General features: G+C 49.0%; 1 protein-coding gene across 1 annotated transcript in view; it reads left to right on the forward strand.

The window, feature by feature from the left end:
* The window catches only part of LOC119436397 (uncharacterized), a 129,077-nt gene that overhangs the window by 20,065 nt on the left and 87,602 nt on the right, over positions 1 to 21,410 (forward strand). The window contains exon 2 of the mRNA XM_037703236.2: positions 12,390 to 12,414. Within this exon, the coding sequence (XP_037559164.1) occupies positions 12,390 to 12,414 (25 nt within the window). The remainder of the gene's footprint in view (positions 1 to 12,389; positions 12,415 to 21,410) is intronic.

The raw sequence follows: 21,410 nt of genomic DNA on the forward strand, positions 1-21,410 counted from the left end.
TCTTTTTCGAGCTCTACCCTTGGCACCGCCGGTATTGGCACGATCCGCGCTCCACAGGTCTGTGCAACAAAGCATGGAACGTGCAACGCCTCGTTGGCCGTGACACGGCTATCATGGGTGACAGCGGCAGCGACCAAGGACGCCGCTGCTCTCGAGCTGTGCGGAAGCATGCGTCTCTCGGCGCAACGTATACGAGAAATGACTGCATCGAAACGGGCGCTGAGCCCACAATTGGCTCACAAAAGGAAATTGAAGCATATCACCGGGGGCGACAGCATTCGTATGACCATGATGAGTCATTGATGACTTGGAGTCACAAACAGAATCGGAGCGCGGTCCATGTCATATTTAAGCATAGGAACACCGAAAACTCGGATGTCCGAGCGGCCTGAAGAGACGGAATCGCTATAACAAATTGCCGTCTACGACGAAGCAGCGTTCGCGAAGGAAACGCGCGGCGGAGGGGAGCGAAAAATTCTTAGCAAAACTCTCTGAAGTCGTCCCTGTGCCCATTCACACCGAAAGCGAAACCATATAGATTCGCGTCCAGAGTATTATATGCAGTGCGTTTTCTCAACTCACGACTACGAGCTGGCGGAATCGCGCTCCCGAAGCAAATTTCACAACTTCCGGAGCATACGTGCTCCGTCCGCAACTGCACTGCATGGACGACGCACCGGGCGTGCACGACGGGCGCGCTGCAGACCCCCATTAAAGCCATGCTCACGCGTTCCGCGCAAGCGTTGAACCGAGGCATCGAGTTCGCGGCGGGCAGCGCTGGGCTTTATGGTGTTATTGCATCGGGCCACCTCGAGTCTGGGATGAGGGGTAGGTGGGGAGAGGGACGGATGATGCTTTCCTCCCGAGTAGTGGACAAAAGAAAAGGGAAGGCGGAAATGAAAGAAACCTCGCGAGGACGCGGGCGGCGTGATGACCCTCGGTGATGCGGGCCTTTCCTTGCAGCTTTATACCTGTAAGACTTCTGTGAATGCGCCTTTTCTTTACGTAGGTGTAGGCGGCGGTTATCTCATATTGCGATGCTTTTTTATTTTTCTCTCTCTTTTGACGTCCACCGCACTGCGGAGCCCTCGCTCGATGCAGATGAGGGAGGGCATGGGCGAAGCGAAAGTTGCAGTCGGCTCCGAGCTCTACGCTCGGTGCACGCCTTGCCAAAAGGCCGGGTGAAGCATTTTCACAATGGCGATGGATGGGTGCTCGATTATGCACTCCCCAGCATTTTTTTTTTTTTTTTTGACGTTGCGAAGTCGTCCGAGTAGCGTGGCTGCAGCTGAATGGGAGAATTTCGCGACTTGCGTATTGCCACATACGCTGAGGTTGTATCGCACTCTTTCTAGACCGTCTGATATATGAATAGGAAACGCTTCCGTGCTGTCTGCAAAGCCAGCGTCCATTCATTCCACTCGAAACATCGCGGGATACCACGGAGGCTCGATTTACTGTTATTCTCATTTTTCTTCAGAACGCGCTTTTGAAGTAACGCACGCAGCCCAACCGATTTCAGGCCTCACTGCGCTGTGTTATGCGAGGTCACCTTCGCTGCACACGTTACTCAGAGGCCAGGGGGTGCGGACACTCCACACTGTAGTAGTGGTTCCAGCCTCTTTGTTGCATTCCTGTATTAACTTTAACGGAGATGTAATTAAGTGCGATGGCTAGAGGGTATCTCACTTACATCGTCGCAGCTGCCATGATGGAACCCTACAAGCGCGGTGAAAAAGCAGCATCTTGATCTGATATCCGTATCTACAAGTTATCTGCCACAGTGTTGCGGAAGAAGTACACGCGATTTCAATGTGGCGCCCGTAGCGTTGCATAGATACTGCCTACGGGGCCCACCCAAAATGCCCGGATGTTGAATCTCCAGCATTAAGTTTATGTCCTTCCTTCTGAACTCATTGCCGCCAGATATTGTAGTGGAGAAAAACAAGGCATTAAGAAAAACCAGAAGAAAATAATGAAAAAATCAGGAGTTCTCAGCTAGCTGACGTCTAACACTATGATAGGAGTTACAGTATCATGAATCAGTGTTATCTGTACCCTTTGTTATTGAGCGGTTGATTTACATTTGTTACTTCCTTTCTCGAATTTGCAGGTTTAATTTCAGCACTCGGTTCCTTCTCGATATCCCTCCCCCCCTCTCCGGACTAAAAAAAAAAAAAAATGAAACGCGTCTACCCCTTCTTCTTCTTCGACAGAAAGAGCCGTGTCCCCGTCTTTCTATCGCCTTGTGCGTTTCGTTTGCGCTACACTGTACATGACGTTTATAGCAACCGTTTGAATAGCAGAGTCGGGGGAAAAAGTATATGTGCAGCACGGATATAGAGGTATACTTACCAGAAGCGTATTTTTTTTTTTTTTTTACATAAGTATTTGACAACGGACGCTATGCTGGTCAAGAGAGAACAATGAATGTATAATATGGCTGAGGAAGTAATCCGATCCTGGTGCGATAAGCGACATGCAGAAACAGACATTGTTGCGCAAGGAGGGTAAAGCCGTGGTTTACCGGCACGAAGAGCGCACCTTCCTTCTCTGCGTTAACGAGTGCCGCGCCGAGGTTACACAACCCAAGCGTCTCGCGAGCAACGCAGCGCAGGCAGGCGCTGCGAAGCGTGTCCCGTCGCGCACAGCTCATTGCCGGCGAGCCGCATACGCGGCTGTCCTTTACGGTTCGTAGGTCGCGGCTAATCCAGGCGTGTTATCGAGCGACAGCTTTGACCTCCGAGGCGTACTACCTTCCTGTCGACCATGGCTAAACGCCGCAGTCGCCTCCCGAACACCCGCGCTCGACATGTATATATACGTTGCACCAAACAGTATGGCATACAGTATATGCACGTCGAAGCTGCCTCTACCCTGAAACGCTCAGCCGGAAAGTTCAGTTCCTCCGTTGCAAAGTATAGCCTATAGAGGTGGACGTGTGGAAGAGAGTTGCCAGCCGAAGATTACGCTGGGAGATCTCCGGACTGAGCGCGCTACGTTTCGCGTACGTGTATCGGGGAAATGTTCGGCGCGGGTTCCTCTGGTATATTCAAGCTCGCTTGACGTGGCGGAGGAGTGTCAGATGACCGCGGCATGCACCCGAGCCCCAGATCTCGGCCGGCACTGTTGTCCCGATGACCTCTTGCCCCCATCGCGCAGGACCAGTGCCCTTGTCTCCGGGGGCCGTCACGGCGGATCGCGCAACTTGCTGCGTGCGCTGCTCGGCACGAAAGCATCATCCCCGATTACAACGTGCGAGGCACGCACCGGTGGTGCACCCACATATCTACGCGCGTGATGGACGTGACCGAACGGCTCGTTCGCCGGATAATGGGTCCGATAAGAGCGCATGCATAGCGTCCAGGAAGTTGCAGCCCTTGCGTCCTCGTCGTTTTAAGGAAACAGCGTTAGTGATGGTCAAAGCCGTCGTGCGGACCTCGTCAGGTTGAAGAGACTGTGCTAGTTTTTTGGCGCACAATCAAATCCGCATATGACAACCTAAGCACAGTTTTCGGCATAGTTTTTCTTTCTTTCTTTTTTGTCTATAAAGAGGAGTGTTTGTTTGTTTTCCATTGAATCTGCCTGCTTGCTGCACACTGAAATTTTAATTAAATAAAGAAGAGAAAAGCTCGTTATTTTCTGGTAACGTTAGACACGCACACAAACCAGGCAGTAACCCCAGTGCTGCACGTGGGACCGCAGCTGCAACTTCGCGTTGTCTTTCGAAGAGTCATTGCCGTTGACGCACATTAGAAATTACATTATGGCCATTAAACCGTACAGTTTCCGGATTGATTTGGGAGCAAAACCGAAGGTTGTTTTAGTATTTTATAACTGACGTAAAATCCGGAGTGTTTCGGGACGTTCCTCTTCAGTGCACGAAAATCCGGATACTTTCGACTCTATCGTCGCTGCCTACGGAAATCGCCGTGTCGGATAGACTTCACGATTATTCATACGTGTTCTAACGAGCGGTTTCTTGAACAGGCCCGCTTGCGCAGACCTATAGTTATAAACACTATTGGCTCTTTAGGTATCCAGCCCTTTAAGGTTGACGTTTAACATTATCCAGTGTCACTCGTTATTATCGATGCAACTCTATAAAAAAAAATCACGGAATGTGGTTTCCCTGGTTGTTTACTGTTCTCACTCATTCTCTCATGCTATTCCCTGAGTGAAAGCTATGCTGGTTTGAAGATAAGACACTATACAAAATCGAAAGGTGTGGTACTGGTGCAAAATTGCCACTGTTGAATATTTTGCTATGAAGTAACGTTCTTTTCACGCTAAATAAGGTCATTGTTCCTCAACTTTGCTCTAAACATCGACCGAAGTAAGTGCATTACTATCTCGTGGGCCGCGGAACTCGGCGAAATGTTCTTTTCATATTTTCTTTTTGTGCGCTTGAATGTATAGACACCTTGCAACACGATGGAAAAGTTTCACTCTGCTCGTATTCGTACTGCATGTACAGCACACTAAGTTAAGCCCCATCCCAACCTGCATATCGAGGCAGTATCCGACTATTGCATTGAGGTGCTGAGCACAAGCTCGCGGGTTCGATTCCCGGGAGCGATGGCCGCACCGAATTTCGATGAGGCGTTACCGCAGAGACACCCACGTGATAGGAATTTGGGCCCGCCTGATTGAAATTCATCTGCACCTCTGCACTACAGCGTCCCCCGTAATCAATCGCCGCATTCTCTCTCCTTCAAAAAAATTAAAAATAATAATTAATAAATAAACACAGGGATGCTAGCAAGGAATTTAACAACACCGGTGTTTATGAAGAACCGTTGCATAGTTCACTGAGTATATACGACCACTCAGTATATGACTACAGGGTGTCCACGCGTGACGTCCTGTTCGTGGAGCCTGCCGAACCTCAGACGCGCGTTATGTGCCTTCGTTTCGCTTACCCGCAATGAAAGTTTTCGCAGCGCCAAACCGTTCCCGTTTTCACTTGCCGCAAGAGCCGACTGCTTTTGCCTCCGCCGCAAGATAACGGCAGCCGCGACGTTTTCTTCCTCTTCTCCTAAACTCCTCTTCAACTTTTCTCTAAACATAAGATCGCGAGGCCGTTGTGTGCGTTGCCGTTTTTATCGCGCTCCCTTTGTAGCACAGATCTACGCGGGCCCGCTATATAGTTCACCGCGACTGCTCGAAGGAGCGCGTTCATTTGAAAGAGGAGACGAGCGAATTCAAATGTGGGTGCGGGAATAAGCGATTCCATTCAGACTGCCTCGCACGGGAACGACATACCGGAAGTGGAGTTTCGCAAGCGGCCAGTCCACCGCATGCGCCAGTGTGTTCTCGCGCCAAGACAAAAGGGGAAAGGGGCAGAGAAAAACAGAAAACACGCTTATAGTTCGGTGGTCGACAGCGCTTTGTACTGCGTGCGCCACCGGGACCGGCTTTCGTTTTCTCATTTGGTGGTCTGCACTAATGCATGTCCTGTGACACTTGTAATGACCCCGGGCGATGTAATGGTTGTACGTAGCGGCGGCGACAAGCGCGGGAACAAAGGAAGCCAGGAAGAGAGCAACAGTGGTACGGCCCGTTCTACCTTTCTTTCTGCCTTTTTTTTTTTTTTCGGCATACTTATAACATATGGCGCATCTTTGCCGCTACGGAAGGGCTCACTGTTTTCGCGGAAGCAAACGCTGTTGAGTGATTGCTGATTCTATTATTCCCTCTCTCTCTCGCTTTTCTTTTCTTTTTTTGAGGGAGGGGCTAAGGAGGTTTCAGGAAGCAGCAAAGCAAGTGAAACATCACTTTTTATTCAATTCTTCAGCGTTGAACAAGCGCAAGAACCCGTACTATATTATGGCTGCCTGTTTAGCGCGACACCCACTGCACCTAACATAAGTGGCGTCGACAAGCTGAGCAATCTCACCCGTCTCGTTACGTTGGACAATATACAGTGGAACTGAACAGTCCTGCATTCCTCCTAGCTAACGTGAGCGCGTTAACGGAGCTTGCCGCAGCACTTGGGCTCACAACGCCAGCGAAGGCGGGCTAATGCCACCCAGGAAACGACGCCAACCACGACGTCGCACCATCCCCTCCATCTTCTTTCGCCCCCTTATTATCACTCCCACACCCACTATTCCGGACAGGGAGTCCGGAGTCAAATAAATGTTCTCTCTTCCTCTCTCCTGGGGAAGGCTTTAATTTTCGCCTCGCAGCTTGCCAGGAACTTATTTACGAGCAGAAAGCAAGCGATACAGACTCAGGATAACGGAAAGTGGGCGCGAAGGAGACTTGTCTCAGGTGAGACGGGGGCTGATGCGACTTCGAGACAGACAGCCGTGACGGTGGGAACAATTAGGCCTCAATACTAGCCCAGAATAGTGGTCAAAAACGCCGCGGGTGTTGTTAAGAGCGCTGCCGTTTGCGCGCTGACTTGTCTCCCCAAGTGTTCCTTATTTCTCGATCTTTCCCGCCATGCCTCTCTCCCACTGTTGATAGGTCAGAAATCCGAGAGCTCTTCCGGCTAACCTCCATGCCTTCCTTCTTTTCACTCTCTCTATCTCTGTCAGCTTATTCGTAGTCCATGCGTTGCCTCCCATAACGTCCCTGGTATTGCGCTTGTTTGTGTTCGAAGCTGACTTCGTTTGCCTTCGACGTTAAAAACGGGCTAAGTAAACTCGAGCTTTCCAGCTCGAGCCATTTCAGAGCAGTCACGTTTCTTTCCTCGCGCCTCCGCATACTCGCCTCACCTCAGCGTTCTTAATGCTTGTGCAACTATTCTTCTCAAACCATTGCGTCAAACCATATGGTCATAGAAACAAAAGCACAAAATTCAGTTTTCTAGTCTGCCGACGCTTATCTACGTTGCCTCGCTAACGTAAAGCGCATCACGGGACAAACAACAACACAGTCGTTATATAGCATGCGGCAAGTTTTGGCATTCAGTATATTGTTTACTGGCGAATTTCTTGCTTTTTGTGTTGTTCGTTTTTCGTTTCCTCATTTTTTCCCCCCTCACGAGTGCTGGTGCTAGCTGACACCATCGAAATGGAGAAACGAAGACACACTGCAGGGAAAAATGTACGGGGCAACCATTAGCGTTTCCGGGTTCGTTGGCTATAAATAGCATCAGTGGAAAAACAAAGAGAGGCGAGCTGGGCCACACTATACACCACTGGTGGGGAAACGCGCATGTGGAGAGAAACAGCGTGGGCGGCCGCAAGAACAATCCGCTTCTTTGGCGGAAACGCGCAGCGTTCACGTCGCCTCCGTTCTGGCTGCGGCCAAAGAATCGCGGAGGTCTCCTCTGGCATCGCCGCGCGCACGCACTGCCGCTGTGCTAAGGTGCGAGGGAGGGGGGCGGCAGAACGGCTCGCTGCTCGGACGAGCTTTTTACCGTGCGTGACCGCCGCACACACAGCTCCTTGCGCGAGGTGTGGGCCGCCGTGCGCGTGCATCCGGCGCTGGAGATCACGCAAGCGCGCTGCTGCACCGCGCACGAGGACCGCCGTCCGCAAGGCATTAAAGCGGACGCGAACTTCCCCGCACATATACGTCGACACGATTAAGATGGGTGATTCCGCGTTGCAGCGCAAGCAAGGCGTGAACGCCGTGCTGTGTTATTTCCCTTTTCCTGCAATGATAAACTCCCAAGTTCCGACACCGCTTCCAGCCCGAGCTCGGCCGTCAGGCCCTTCTGTCAATCTTTGATGCGCAGGGAAGCCCGCCTATGTCGTTTCGTCGTTTGACGGTTCGTTCGAGAACTGGGATATTGAACAACAAAAAAATGAAAAAAAAAAACGTAGAAAGAAAACTGCACATATTTAGCTGACGTGTCTGCCAGATGGCATGGCGTCACCGTTATATTAAGAAACTGATTCGTTATGTAGAGACTGACTGATTGTAGGAAGAGACTGATACTGAGCAAAGGCGTCTAGGTCCTTCGTTACTGCTGCTTCCTAATTGCGCCAGCCAAGAACATTTTCTTAAGCTTCGCCGGCCTGCCCAGATCCGCTGAGAACCAGTTTATTGTGATCATTTCGCGCTCTGCTCACCTTTGATGTTCGCACAGTTCGGTGTTCTCTCGCAATGGACCTAACAGTGCATGGTGTATCTCTGTGGTGCATCGCCGTAATTGAAGCCCGAGTACACGATCGAATTTATTTCGTTTAGTTTTCCGTGCTTTATCGTGGCGACCCAGTCACAACCATGGAGGTGGATCTTCACTAGGAAGTGAAGCCGGATCTATACGTCACCTTGTAAGGGTCACCAAGATATCTAGTTTCCTATAGGTACCTTATGAAGCATCCTCTTGGCGCTTCCTACAGGCTTTTTATTTGCGAACCACGACGAGAGAGAGAGAGAGAGAGAGAGAGATAGTTCCCGAAGAATATCCGACAACATATCCCAATAATAAGTGGACATCGGGACAAATTTCGTCGACGCCCTCATGAACCGAAACGTTAGTCAAAGCAAATTGTCAGCTGCCAACAGTGAATTTTTGCTTGTTCTTTAAAGGGACACTAAAGAGGAACAGGAAGTTCAGCTGGAATAAAAGAGGGACCTTCAGGAATGCATGCAGTTTTTGTTGGGTGCAAAAATATGAGTTATTAGCGGAGAAATTCGTAAACAAAGATCAAATATCTCTTCCTCAATTTCTCTCACCCCAGATTTGGCGCTGAAGCAGTGTCGTCACAGATTTCATTGCTCTCAGCGAATCAGAATGCGCCATGATACGTCACTGCTTGCGTAAACGGCCGAGGCGCTGGCTGCATCATGGCTGCATGGCCGCTGCGTTTGCGTTCGCCGCGATGGATACCGTTGCTGCCGCTGAACCTTGCAACGAAGAGCTCGCCAGGGAAGCAGGACTGCATTTCAGCGATATTCAGTGAAACGGAGCGCGAAATGATCCTCCGTGCTCGAGCGGTAGGTGTTTCCGCGTGCGATGGCGGTGAGAGCTTCGCTCCGGCGGTAAGAGAGCTTCGTTTTAGCCGACGGAAGGCGAGGCGTCCGGTCCTCCAGGCGACTATGTTCCCGACAAAACAAGCGTAGAAAGTTGCGCACGTACTCGGTATGGTTGTTTCGTGGCTTTATTTAATGACATTCAGCACTCACCTAGCGGCCAGTTTGCTGCTGCAGGGGCACCGGTAGGGGGTTTGATGAAGGCCGCATTGAGGGAACAGTTGCTCGAGAAAGGACTGGCTTCTGGGGCACGCCAAGATACTTTTTGAGGGCAGGATTATATACATAATCCGAGGGCGAGAAATTCAGAGAGCACACCATCGGTTTCTCTGGCTCTTTTGCCGTTTTATCATCGGCAGAGCACTGAACCATTGCGAACGCCGGGGAGCCGGGGCTCATGGCGCGGCACCACATGAAAGGACACAATCGGGTCAACACTGCCGCTGCCCCTGAGCAAGCGCCTTGGGCCATTTATACAGCCATCAACACTACACACACGAGGCATTTTCTGGCTGTTTCCCGCGAAGTCAACGTTTTTCGAACCAGGCAACACGCAACCAAACACCGTAGAGCGGAACAGGCGCGCGCGATGATGCACGGAGCAAAAACGAAACTACGAAACTATCACGACCAGATGTAGCGCCATGGCATTTTTTCTTATTTATTTAATTTTGAGCTGAACTTGTACTTCCTCGCTTGAAACGGCTTAAAAAGTTGGCAAATGCTGTTTATGTACGTTCAAGGTGTATTTCATTTTGCGTTTTATTAACAGCGATAAATCGCTCTCGACCAATCGCGACCGGCCTGCGTTTGTAATCTCCGACGTCACGAACGTGTAGTGCGGGAAATTCGAAGGGGCGTCAGCAGATATCCTTCAATTTTTTTCGCTATTTTCTCGCTTATTAAACATATGTTCACCGTAAGAATGGTATGACTGTGATTGTGATAGGATAATCCACCATTAAAGCTCAACTACCGGTTTCTCTTTAGTGTCTCTTTAATGTACAGTATACCGCGAAAGTCCAAACGCGCTTGCGCCCGGCGCTGACTCCAGCTACCGCGGATTTGTTTTCCCTATTTTAATCTGGTTGCCCCTTGATACAACTACTTTCGTCTGCAGGTACCATACTGTCACTCATGAAAATTTAGTTATACTTACGTGCCAAAGCAAACGCGCTATCCCTGGTATACAATTACCCGAGTGACTCAACCACGTCCTACCCATACACAGAGAAAGGAAGTGCACTATACTAAGAAGCGCAGTCCTATTATTATTATTATTATTATTATTATTATTATTATTATTATTATTATTATTATTATTATTATTATTATTATTATTATTATTATTATTATTATTATTATTATTAATCAAGGAAACATACATAAACACACCACCCTCCTGACGCCTACAACTAAGGTACTAGCCAGACATCAAGAAGAAATCATCATAACAGCACAGACAGGCACAGCTCCCCGCAGAAAACTGCAAGCATTATTGCGACAGTTTGTATGCGTAGAGACAACACTATAGATTCCGCCATGTGCCATAGCGTTGTCCCTTTTCCAGCAGTGTTGCCCTTCCTTTATGACTAAATTCCCCGGGCCATGTTACCTGAGAAGTATGTATTTATTCGCTGACCAAATGCATTAACACATGCATTTTACTGATATAGTCTAAATTTTATAATGGAGAATAGGTGACGTCTTCAGCGGAAGCCTAAATCCCATTACAGCTCCTCATATGCAACGTTTCCACCGGTGCGGAAGCTTTGCAAGGCAGTAACTGCGTGTGATCCGCGGTTGACAAAGTGGAAACATGGCAGAGCCTATGCTCTTTACTTAAGCTGCAAGATCCGTAAAATTTTTATTTTGTGCTGTTTTCTTTTCGAACGACATCGACGTTATCTCACATGTATCGTAATTTTAAGTAATAGAACAGCAGGGAAGGCTATAAAGAGGAAACTTCTTCCTTCATAGTATTTTTTATTTGTATTTTTTGAAGGTTTTTCAGACAGTCTCGGACTGAAAGAACGACAATAATAACGTGCTGATTGTGATTTGTTTCGTTCGGCATTCGAATTCATGCGGATGCGACGAAATTACGGAGTACATTATCTGCGAATGTCGTCTCTTAAGCCGTCAAGACGTTCTCTCCCTGTCAGTCTAAGCTGGTCAAACGGCCGAGACCATTGAAGAAACAAAATGTCTCGGAACCATGGCTTCAGGTGTCATCTCTGCAGAAAGCTACCATGTGCGCTGCTGCTGTTATCAAAGAAATGCTACCAGGGCGTTGCTGCGCTTCTTAACGACCGTCGCTAAATGCGCGGTGAACACGCACATGTGTGAGCACGTATTAAATCTCCATCGTTTTCTTCTTTTTTCCTTTTTCTCCTCTTGTTCTCGCCTTTATGGTTGCTCTTTCCCTTCCCGTGGTGAATGTAGCACACCAGGTGCAGTCCTGATTACCCTCCCTGCCTCTGTACATTAGTGTACGAATGCAGTGTAGAGATAGAAAAGTTTAATGATGCAAATTGCAGAGAGGTCGGCCTCACGAGGTACATTCCTCTAGCCAGCTATTCTGCGCTGGGGGAAGGGGAAGAGGAAAAGAGAGAGGAGCATGATGGGTGACGATGACGACAGGAAGGAAGATGCGAGACATATATAACAAGCAAGTGTACTCAAAGCCTGCAGTCCAGACCCGTACATTTTAAAATGTTACGTAAGACATATTGTATAAGTACATATGAGTAATGCTCATACAGGGTAATGGACCTAATTCATGCAATGAGTATTTTGTGTTGTTGTTGTTGTTGTTGTTGTTGTTGTTGTTGTTGTTGTTGTTGTTGTTGTTGTTGTTGTTGTTGTTGTTGTTGTTGTTGTTGTTGTTGTTGTTGTTGTTGTTGTTGTGTCACGGACAGCTGGAGTGTTCGTTGAGTAGAAGACTAGCAAGTAAAAGTGCGAGAGTACGAAGCTGGGCCAGCTGGTTTGTGGATATGGCACGGCGAACATCGGCAACGAGACAAGAAAGAAATACGAAACGCGTTCACCTGACGATGTAACGCTCACGAGATCAGCGATCGCTGTCGTGTGCGCTCGCTAACCAATTTGCGCGCAGCCAAGCATATGTTAAGCGCATTTCCGACTAATGCAAGTCGCGCAAGTCTCTTAGGAGGCCGCTGAGAAAGATGACGGCTGCGTCCGTCGAAACCTTAGCCAGGTTCCCAGCCGCATAAAAACAGCGCGACCTTGCGTATGCGCATTTCACAATGCCTATAAACGGAACTCCGGTTAAGCGCAGCGCGTCTATAAGTCACTCGCGGAAGCTTTTATTTTCGAAAGATGAGCGCTGCCTTTAACAGGCAAACATGCCAAGCGCATGCCAAGCGCATCTCTTGGCGAAGGCCACACTAACCTGTTGCTTTTTCTTTTTTTCTTTTCTGGTTTTCCAGGGCGGAGAACTCAGATGCCAAGACGGTGAGTAAAACCCTTCGATATTATCACACTCCTCTTCGGCGACAGTGCGAGCTGACCGCTGCCATGCGTCCGGCTCGCCTTGTCTGGGTAAACTGGTTGGCTGCTGACACCGGTTTCCTTTAGTGTACATATTGTGCAAAAACGTAGAAAAAAATAAGAGAGAGAGAGAGAGAGAGAGACATGTACAGGGTCATCCGGTGACATTTGCAAGTGTATGGAGCACAGGTTTCAACTCGGCTTTTCCAGAGGGAACTTCCCGTCGGTTTTCAACAACGGGAAAAGACAAGGACAAGATGAAATATATATTGCACTTATTCGTGGCCCGCCTAAACAATGACTTTGGTCAAATCAGGCTCGATGGTACAATATGAGACGCCTGCTTTGCAACATCACAAATTCGTTTTCTACTTAATAGTTGACTGCAGCTGCTCAATACGTTCCCTCAGTTCGCGTTTGTCTGACTATTGCGCGCCACGGTATAAGCGAAGAACAGGCAGTAAGCGAAAGTACATGCATGACGTTAACATGAAGTTTGAGAAGTTATTCGATGTTGTACATGAGTACTTCCTTTCTTCCAATTTAGCCAATGCGAGGTATAACTGCTTGTAGCATGGCACTGTCATCTTACTGGGGACGAATAAAAAGTCGTGATGTGAGCGTTCCCAAGAAACGAAGAAGAAAGAGGGAATGAAGTCTGGAGCGATCTCCCTGCTATTAACGTTTTTTTTTTTTTTTTTTTTTTTTTTTTGCGTGCGCTTCTTCTCTTGTTGCATTCCCCGTTCAACTCGCGCAGAATGGACAGCCATATAGAGCATTGATAGATGTTTGCAAGAAATGTGAGTCATCACAGAAACCTGCTGAACATTGTTCCCTCAGCCGGGCACCGCATCTCTAACGCTCTCGAAGAGCACCGGATCATAAAAGAAGAAGGAAACGCACTGAAATGGGACGTGAATGCGAGACATTTGTTGGTAATTTCGCAAACCTATTCGTGACGTGTGACTCTCTTAATCACAACGACGCTCTGTTGTCATAAAATTATACGCTTAACAATGACGTATTTGAGATTTCTTGATTTGCAGGACAAAATCAAGCTCTCTATTGGCTGTCATAAAGCAAGGAGTTGCCCACTGTATAGCAACTCGGACGAGTATCGCTCACAAGTGGACGTGTTTCGCGTCCAGCAACAAGTGCTACAAAAACAATAGCATGCTCCTAAATAGGAAACTTGGTTCTTAAATAAAAGTGGCACTGCGACGCGGGGCATATGATAGCTTTGAGTGAAAACGAGCATACACGTTCAATGGCACTCTTTTTTTTTTTTTTTTTTTCGTTTTCAACTTTCGCCGAGGATCTTAGGCAGTAGAATTTTAAAAGCGTGGCCTTAAGTCTTCATTCCGTCTGCCGGCACAACTAGTGTCGCTGAAATTTATCACAATTTCATGATTTCTACCGACAAGCTTCACTCTCGCATATGACGTAATGGAGGTCCATCTTCTTAACCCTGACACTGGCGGCTGCGCTTCCGCGCACCTGCGTGGCCTCGCCGCTTTGCAACTTTTTATAGTTCTACATTAGTGGATCTGCGAAAACATGAATGTTACGACGGTCAAAATGGCCTAAGATGGCCGCACGCTTCAGTTAAAGCTGAGCTTCACTTAAAACCAAATGACATATGTATGCAGACACCTCGATATTCATGAACGGAAGCGTTGGCATCCACCTGAAAGTGTAACTTTCAGGCGGCTACTAACTACGCTGTTCAAGAACTACGCACTATTCGCCACAGGCAACGCCAAAACTGTACGGTGTGTACACCTACCTCCCCGTCTGGCCTCACTGTGTTGCTTGTGGCTGCCCGTTGTGCAGCTTGAATTCTTCCGTCAGCTCAAAACTTCTGTTTCGGCAAAATAATCCTGGTTTCTGAAATATTTTGTTAAGAGCTCACGAGCCGAGGCGCTATGTGCACTGGTTATCATGGACAGTCGCTCAAACAGGGGTAGCAACTAAAAGTACCGCATGTTCTCTAGAGAGACCAATGTTACATGGCTGCTGAGAAAAACAACGGCATTTTACTACCCGAAAGGCAGTAAAAAGCCGCTTCAAGCGTCATCAACGTCGGTTGCAGTGCTCCCAAAGTTGTCAAAAGAATCAGCCAGTTCACTGACCAAACGCACACTGGCCCTTATAATACTTTGACAAGAGAGCACGTATATCAGACGCGTCAGCACCTTCTAGATAAGGAAAGCCCTGCACGCCTTAAGCCGTGACGTCATGCGGGAGGCCAACAGCCCTTGCATTTCGATGGGGAACGTGGCCGTTGCGCAGCCACGTCGCCTTTTTTTTTTTTTTTTTTTGCATCTTTTGTTACTTTATTCCATGGTAGCATCTGTCTTCTCAGATAATGTCTGATGGCACGGGACTTTCTGCTGCTTAGTAGGTGCATGTTGGTACGAGTGTGATCGGTCGCCCTTGGGATTTTATCGTTGGTCACTCCACGGAATAACTCTGGAGAGTTCGCAAACTGTCTGAGGTGGCAGCGTAACAGCTGAATCTGTCCTATAGTCCCATGTGACCGCTTCAGTGCTTCAGTGGACTCATCACACTGGCAAACACTTTTTATTCGCTCTGCCCATCCCGGACGGCAATGATGAAAGGCGTTACAACGCGAAAGCTCTAGTGACAGAAAAAAAAAAAAAAGAACTTTCAAGTTTCGTCAGACTTTACGCCTCCTTCTTTCCTGCACGGAGTCCTGGACACGCATGGACATCACTGAACAGCGCGTCACCCCTATAGAGCCGCTCGCATTTGTATGACAAGCGGTTCTGCAACATAGCATAGGCAGCGCCTGTGTATGTATGCAAGCACACAGTCACAAGAAATGCTTTCATTTCTTCTTCTTTACACATGGCATTACGTGTTTCAAAAGAACACTCGTCATCCATAACACTGCAAGTAAGCACGGTTGTTAAATACTTGTTTCCTAGGTTCTAACGCGCGACATCTTAAAGCAGCCGTTTGCACGTATCCACTCATAACAAGCCTTTCTCCCGACTTCGGCTACCACGCAGAGCCGCGCTATGCAGTAAAGGCGTCGACCCGCACTCAGTGTATAGCAAAACCGCGAAAAGTATACCTTCGTTCATCACGCCAAAAAGGATGTTCACAGGTTTAAGATGAAAAAAAAAAAAAAAAATGCTGCACAAGGCCTTCTATAGCTCGTAAAAATGTGTACTGCCGCGACTTCGCGCCAGCCAAGGTTCATATGCTGAAAACAAAAGTAATTGAATAAAAGGAGTTGGACAGTAATATGAAGGTGCCTTTCTGACATGAACAAAGAAGCCAAAGGCACGCCGTGCTCTGACCTTGTATGCCGCCGCGCGACCTATCGGAAATCAGGAGGCCTGACGTATGCTAACGCGGAATGGTATATAATCACTACTCGCAAGGTATATAACGCGGAATGGTATATAATCACTACTCGACTTGCTAGGGCTACGTGGAAACGTAGCCCAGCAAGTCTTGACGTTCCTCATGACGGCGTCTCATCACTGTCAAAATCTCGTTCAGTTTGCCGTACATCTCGCGACAATTGCGCTGAGAAACGTAATGGTCCGGTGGGAAATTAACATTAAACGTGTGCTGCGAAAAAGCAAGAAGTTGCAAATGTATTTTAGGCAAACACAGCCGGATATTTAACTACGCAAAGCACTGCGTCAACGAAGTCACAGATACAAAAAGAGACTTCTCCAAATCTCAGACATAGCGCATCAACTTTCATGGCAAAGAGAAAAAAAAAAAAAAAAGGCTATTTTGAACGCTTTCGACAAGTTCCCGCACCCAGCTTGAGAAAGACAATAGCTTTTTCGTGCCCGCTCTCTTTACCGGACCCGCCCGGACCACAGAAACCGCAGGCGCACTATACAACCTAAGGAAAACATGCGTCGATGCCTATAGGTAACGCCTTGCTCACGACTCGAACACACACGGACGGAAATTACGCGCACCGCGACACTGAAAAAAAGCTCTAAGAGGTGGGCCGCGTGCGGCGTGTCGAGAGAGGCATAACGGTAATAGCACGCGTGATGCGCACGCGGACGAACGCACGGAGATTTCGGAAGCAGGTCCGGCGCACACGATTCCGCATCGTCCAGTGCAAAACGAATAAAGAATGGTACGAAAAAAAAAAAAAGAAAAGAAAAGCCAAAAAACACGGCCGCACGCGCTGCACACTCTTCTTCCGTCTGTCTGGCTTGGCGGTCGCGAAGGAAGCAGCAGCAGCGCACCGGTCCTCCCGAGCCCGCGGCCTCGCGCTTGTGACGTCACAACACTCCGGCTCGGTGGCTAGACTTCTTCCGCGTGTGGCGCCACCGGAATGCGGCGTGACAGCTTCTCGTTGTCTCGCAGATGCTTGTAGAGAGCCTCGGTTGTTGCCCATGTTTTCTTCTTCTTCTTTCCTGTTTGTTTCTCGTCATTTCCTCATTACTTGGTTTGTTCCGCCGCGCTCTTCCTCGCGGACTAGAGACCGCGTCGAGTGTGCCGCGATACCGTTTCCACGTCGTGCCTACGCGAAGATATGGTGCGACCTGCTGAGCAGGGCGTGATATACGTTGTTGTGTATAGTATCCTGTATACGTCGCGGTCCATACGCTGTTCAGCGCCCTCCTCACCTGTTTGCCTGTTCCTTTCGTGCAAATACAAAAAAGCGCAATCGAACGCGGTCGACCGGAGCAGGAAGAAGACCGCCACGTGCACATTGATACGCGGGACAGAACGGAATGCCGTGCGCGCTCGGGAATACCAGATCCTCCATCTGCTTAGCGCACCTGGTAAATTAAAGGTGCAGGCGCACGTATCTTTGTATCGTAAACAAAGACCGGAAACCAATTGAGGGCCCGTCATGTGCTCGTTTCTCTATTCATGAGTTTGCGTATAACAAGCGCGGTCGCGTTGATTGTGCGTTCGAGGGCAGCGGCTATGCCTTATCTGCTCGTGGACTCATACCGCGCGTTGCGCGGGGCTTCGCTTGACACTGGAACGATTGACTGCAATGGTGCGCAACAATCACTGCAGCCGCAAAACATAAACAGGGTGCAATGTATTAGCGAGGCTAATGTCTTGTAAAAATTGAGCTGCTTGCTTTTGAGGAGAAGGAGAAGAAAGGTGGCATACGTGCGCCTGGTGTTACGTAATTTCGCGCTCGTTATTCGCAAATTTCTTAAAACTGATTCACGGAAGTCTTAATTCGCAAGTTTCCCTCGAAGACACAGGCAGAGGATATAGTTTAGCGCTGGAATCCTTCATGAAAATAATGTATATGTTCCTATTCAGTAACCTCTATATATATAGAGACCGCACATTTACTCTGCATGACTTCAGTCAAGGGGTGATTGTAGTCCTTCCCGAATCATCGTCATGATAATCATTGTCGTCATCATCACGGTCAGCCGAATGCACTCAAGAAGTGCAACAAGTCTAAAGCCGTTTTTGGCGCATATATCTGTCTGGACCAGTGTCCCAGAATTCTTTCCCTCTACAAGGGGCAACTGTCCAGAGTATGAGAATGTTCGGACGTGCAAACCGAGGTGCGGAAGCGGAGGAGCAAGGTATCGGTGCACAGAATAACCGCCTTGCCACACGCGGTATAAAGTATTGTATCGTTTGGAACAGGATATGGTCGGCGCATGCAACCCAGATATACTTGCACTTAATATAAAAAAAGAATATTTGCCGTACGGACTTTTAGGTGAGTTGGTTATACACACGACGAATTTTTATAGTGCATGCTGCTCATATATATCACTATGCAGTCCATGCGTTTGAGTCATTATCCTTGCACGCATCGTGTCCCATCCGGGGTTGAGAGTTGTGACAGTTCTGTTGCCCACATCGCCGGCAAAATTATACAAGTGCCATTTTATTTATTTATTTATTTATTTATTTATTTATTTATTTATTTATTTATTTATTTATTTATTTATTTATTTATTTATTTCCTTCTTCCTTGTCTTTTCTTTACTTTCCTTCTTTCAACCGTTAAACTGTGACCGCTGGTTCCGAGCATGTGACGCAATGCATGCACTCAGCGGGCCTCGACGGCATGCGGGTTTTGGGTGGCAGCGCCCAGCCCGAGCCCCATGAATGGCGGGACCCGAAGCCGCCGGCGCGGCCCCTAATCAAAGTCGACCTGCCGAGCTGCGCACCGATTGTGCGCGCGTCACGCTGTACCGCACTGAAAGGACGTCGAGAGCACGCACTAACGAGGACGCCACCGGCGTCCATCACGTTCGGGATGGGAAACAAAAATACGCAGCATGGAGGTCAAGGAAAGGAGGCCCCGCGGCTGGGCTGTTTGCACGCGCCCTGCGTATACACTATATAGGCGCGGGCACGGCGGCGGGCCTTGCGGACACTTGATGGCTGCGAGACAGTGATTTCCATACGCTAATGCAAGGGAAGGGTCCAATGACGAGCGAGGGTAAGGACTCCGCGAGTCGGGCCGGCCGGCCCCCATCCGGCTGCTGCCCACGCGTCCATAATCAACGTGGCGTGGTTCGAGCGTCCGCGCGCACGGACTGCAAAGTGACGCGGCTACCGTGAAGGCTGCCGGCGTGATCACCGCGGAGGTGTCGTGGGCATACATGCACGTCATAAACGAGAGAGCCCCGTGCCAGTGAAAGTCCGCCACGATTCGCGGCCATATTTTGGGTTATCATTAGTGAAGGAAAGTTACCTTCCTCGAAAAAATGCAGCGGTAGTTGGCTATTATAAGATTCCTCCGAAACAGCGACCTCGCATCACAGGGAGTACAGTGCCAAGTCAGGACGCAGTTATTCTCCCCCATCTTCCGCTAATGGTCCGCGCTTGATATACCCTTAGGGTGGTTTGCCTGTTATAGGTAAATACAACCATACGAAGTGGACACACAATGAAGCCAACCAATTCATACGCGAATTTAGCTCTATAATTAACTAAAGTTTAGGATTAACTTTTTACGACAAACTTCAGGTATGTAATAAAGGAAACTGCAAGCGGCAGAGAAAAGAACTTTGCGGTGGGAGCCGCACCCATAACATCTGCATGACGCGAGCGATGCTCTACCAATTAAGCTACGTCGACGGCTGTCATGAGTTCAGGTGTAGCCAAAAAATGGCAGTTCAGACAGCACGAGAACTTGCTTTGGGCTGTCTGTGTTAGGATACTGGAGGGTCAGAGTGTTTTCCCTTTGCCGGAACGACTTCCACCCTCTGTTCTAGCTCGCATTTGGTACTGCAAAAGATTAGGGTACCGTCAAAATCATTTAACCACGAGGGCTGTTCTCCAACTCCCCCTGATAGCTGTAAATTATCGCGTCTCATTGGTGCCATAGCATCGAATCAACGAGATGAGCGTCTCCGAGCGATATAAACAACAGTGAGGTAATCAAAGGGAACCGAAAGATGGAGAACTACCACAACAGAGGCAGATGGGAAGCCTCATTCCGCGGCCAACGTTTCGATAAGTGCACTTACTGTCATCGTCACGGTAACATGAGTCATCATTGGCACGGAGATAACAGCGCGTTTTCTCCCGTATACCATGTATGCGTTATCAGCACCATTGCCCGTTATCAACATAGACCAAACGAAGAGGACAAAAGCAGCGGGCAAGGAACTGCAGCGTGTCCAAAATGGGAGGCAGTCATTAGAGTCGCAAAGCACGGCCCGTCGGTCCACCCCACGCTCGTCGTCGTCGAGCGCGTGGGCAGGAGCCGAGTGCTTTGAACCGCGGCCGGTGCCCGATCGGCGACCCACGCACGCGCCACCGCCAAGGCCCCAACCTCTCGCCTTACGGAAGCAGCACGCCAGGCACGCGGTGGCCCCCGCTACGTGTTCAAAATGGTGGGAGTACCGACGGAAGCGACGGCACGGCCTCCGCCGCTACGAGCGGTCGTCGCCACGAGTAACGGCCGGCAGCAGAGCGATGTGGCCAGTAAAGGCACTGAAATAATTGAACGCGACAATGCTTGCATACAGGCCGGATCATGAATCTACGCATCTGTAATGACGGAATGCCCAGCGTCACATCACTCCTCGCCGTCACAGTGGCCACATAAAGCCATTGGTCACATCCATACGATACAGCACCCACAGATATCACCGGGACAACGCCGAATGACGCGCCGCATCCTGCCGCTTCTTTTTCTAAACATGACTTGGAAAAAACTCTCCTCTGAAGAGCGTAGACAATCACCCTTGGCCCCGGTAATTCAGCAGCATATTTTCTGAACTACCGCTACTCCAATACATCCTTGCCGCCTTAGACGCGCCCCAAAAGCCACCACCTCCCGCTTTAATGTGGCCACTTGCTCTTTCTATAACAACTTTCCTTCAGCATAAAACGATTCCGTGGCATATTAACACGTTTTCGATTACAATCTCAAACCTCCTGTCCTTCATGTATGTAATACACGTGACAAAAGCCTGCTATGTGCCAGGGTTGTGATTACGTGAGCCCGCGACGTGGACCCTGAACCACGGTGTAAGATATATACTCTTCTTACACCGTGCCCTGAACTAACGCCGAACGGCGCACAACGGTCTTTTTAAGAAAAGTTCCAACGTTCGTATATACTGAAGCTTGCGCTCAGTGATTTCTTTGAATATCAGAAGCAAACGGCAAACCAACGTATCCCTTGTTGCGTAGCCACACCTCGTTCTACACAACCAAAGTGGTCGACTTCGCGCTTCAAGCGGACACAGTCGCTTTCTGTTCGCTCCATGGCACGCGAACTTCAGCTTCGACAACGTTTCGAGCCGACCTCTGCCACCTTTACTTCGGGCGAGCTATAGATAGTATGTGCGTGCGGAAGACCGCTTGCGCAATTTTGCACAATAAGTTCGATAGGTTTGCTTCTAATCTACCCACGTTGATCCATGATTTCTCGCGGATATAGTCTGACTTAACAAGTCCGGGTGGCGTAACCGTCGTGTTCGTAACCGTTTCTGGGGTGGACT

Source organism: Dermacentor silvarum, chromosome 1, assembly GCF_013339745.2.
Source record: "Dermacentor silvarum isolate Dsil-2018 chromosome 1, BIME_Dsil_1.4, whole genome shotgun sequence".
NCBI lineage: Eukaryota > Metazoa > Arthropoda > Arachnida > Ixodida > Ixodidae > Dermacentor > Dermacentor silvarum.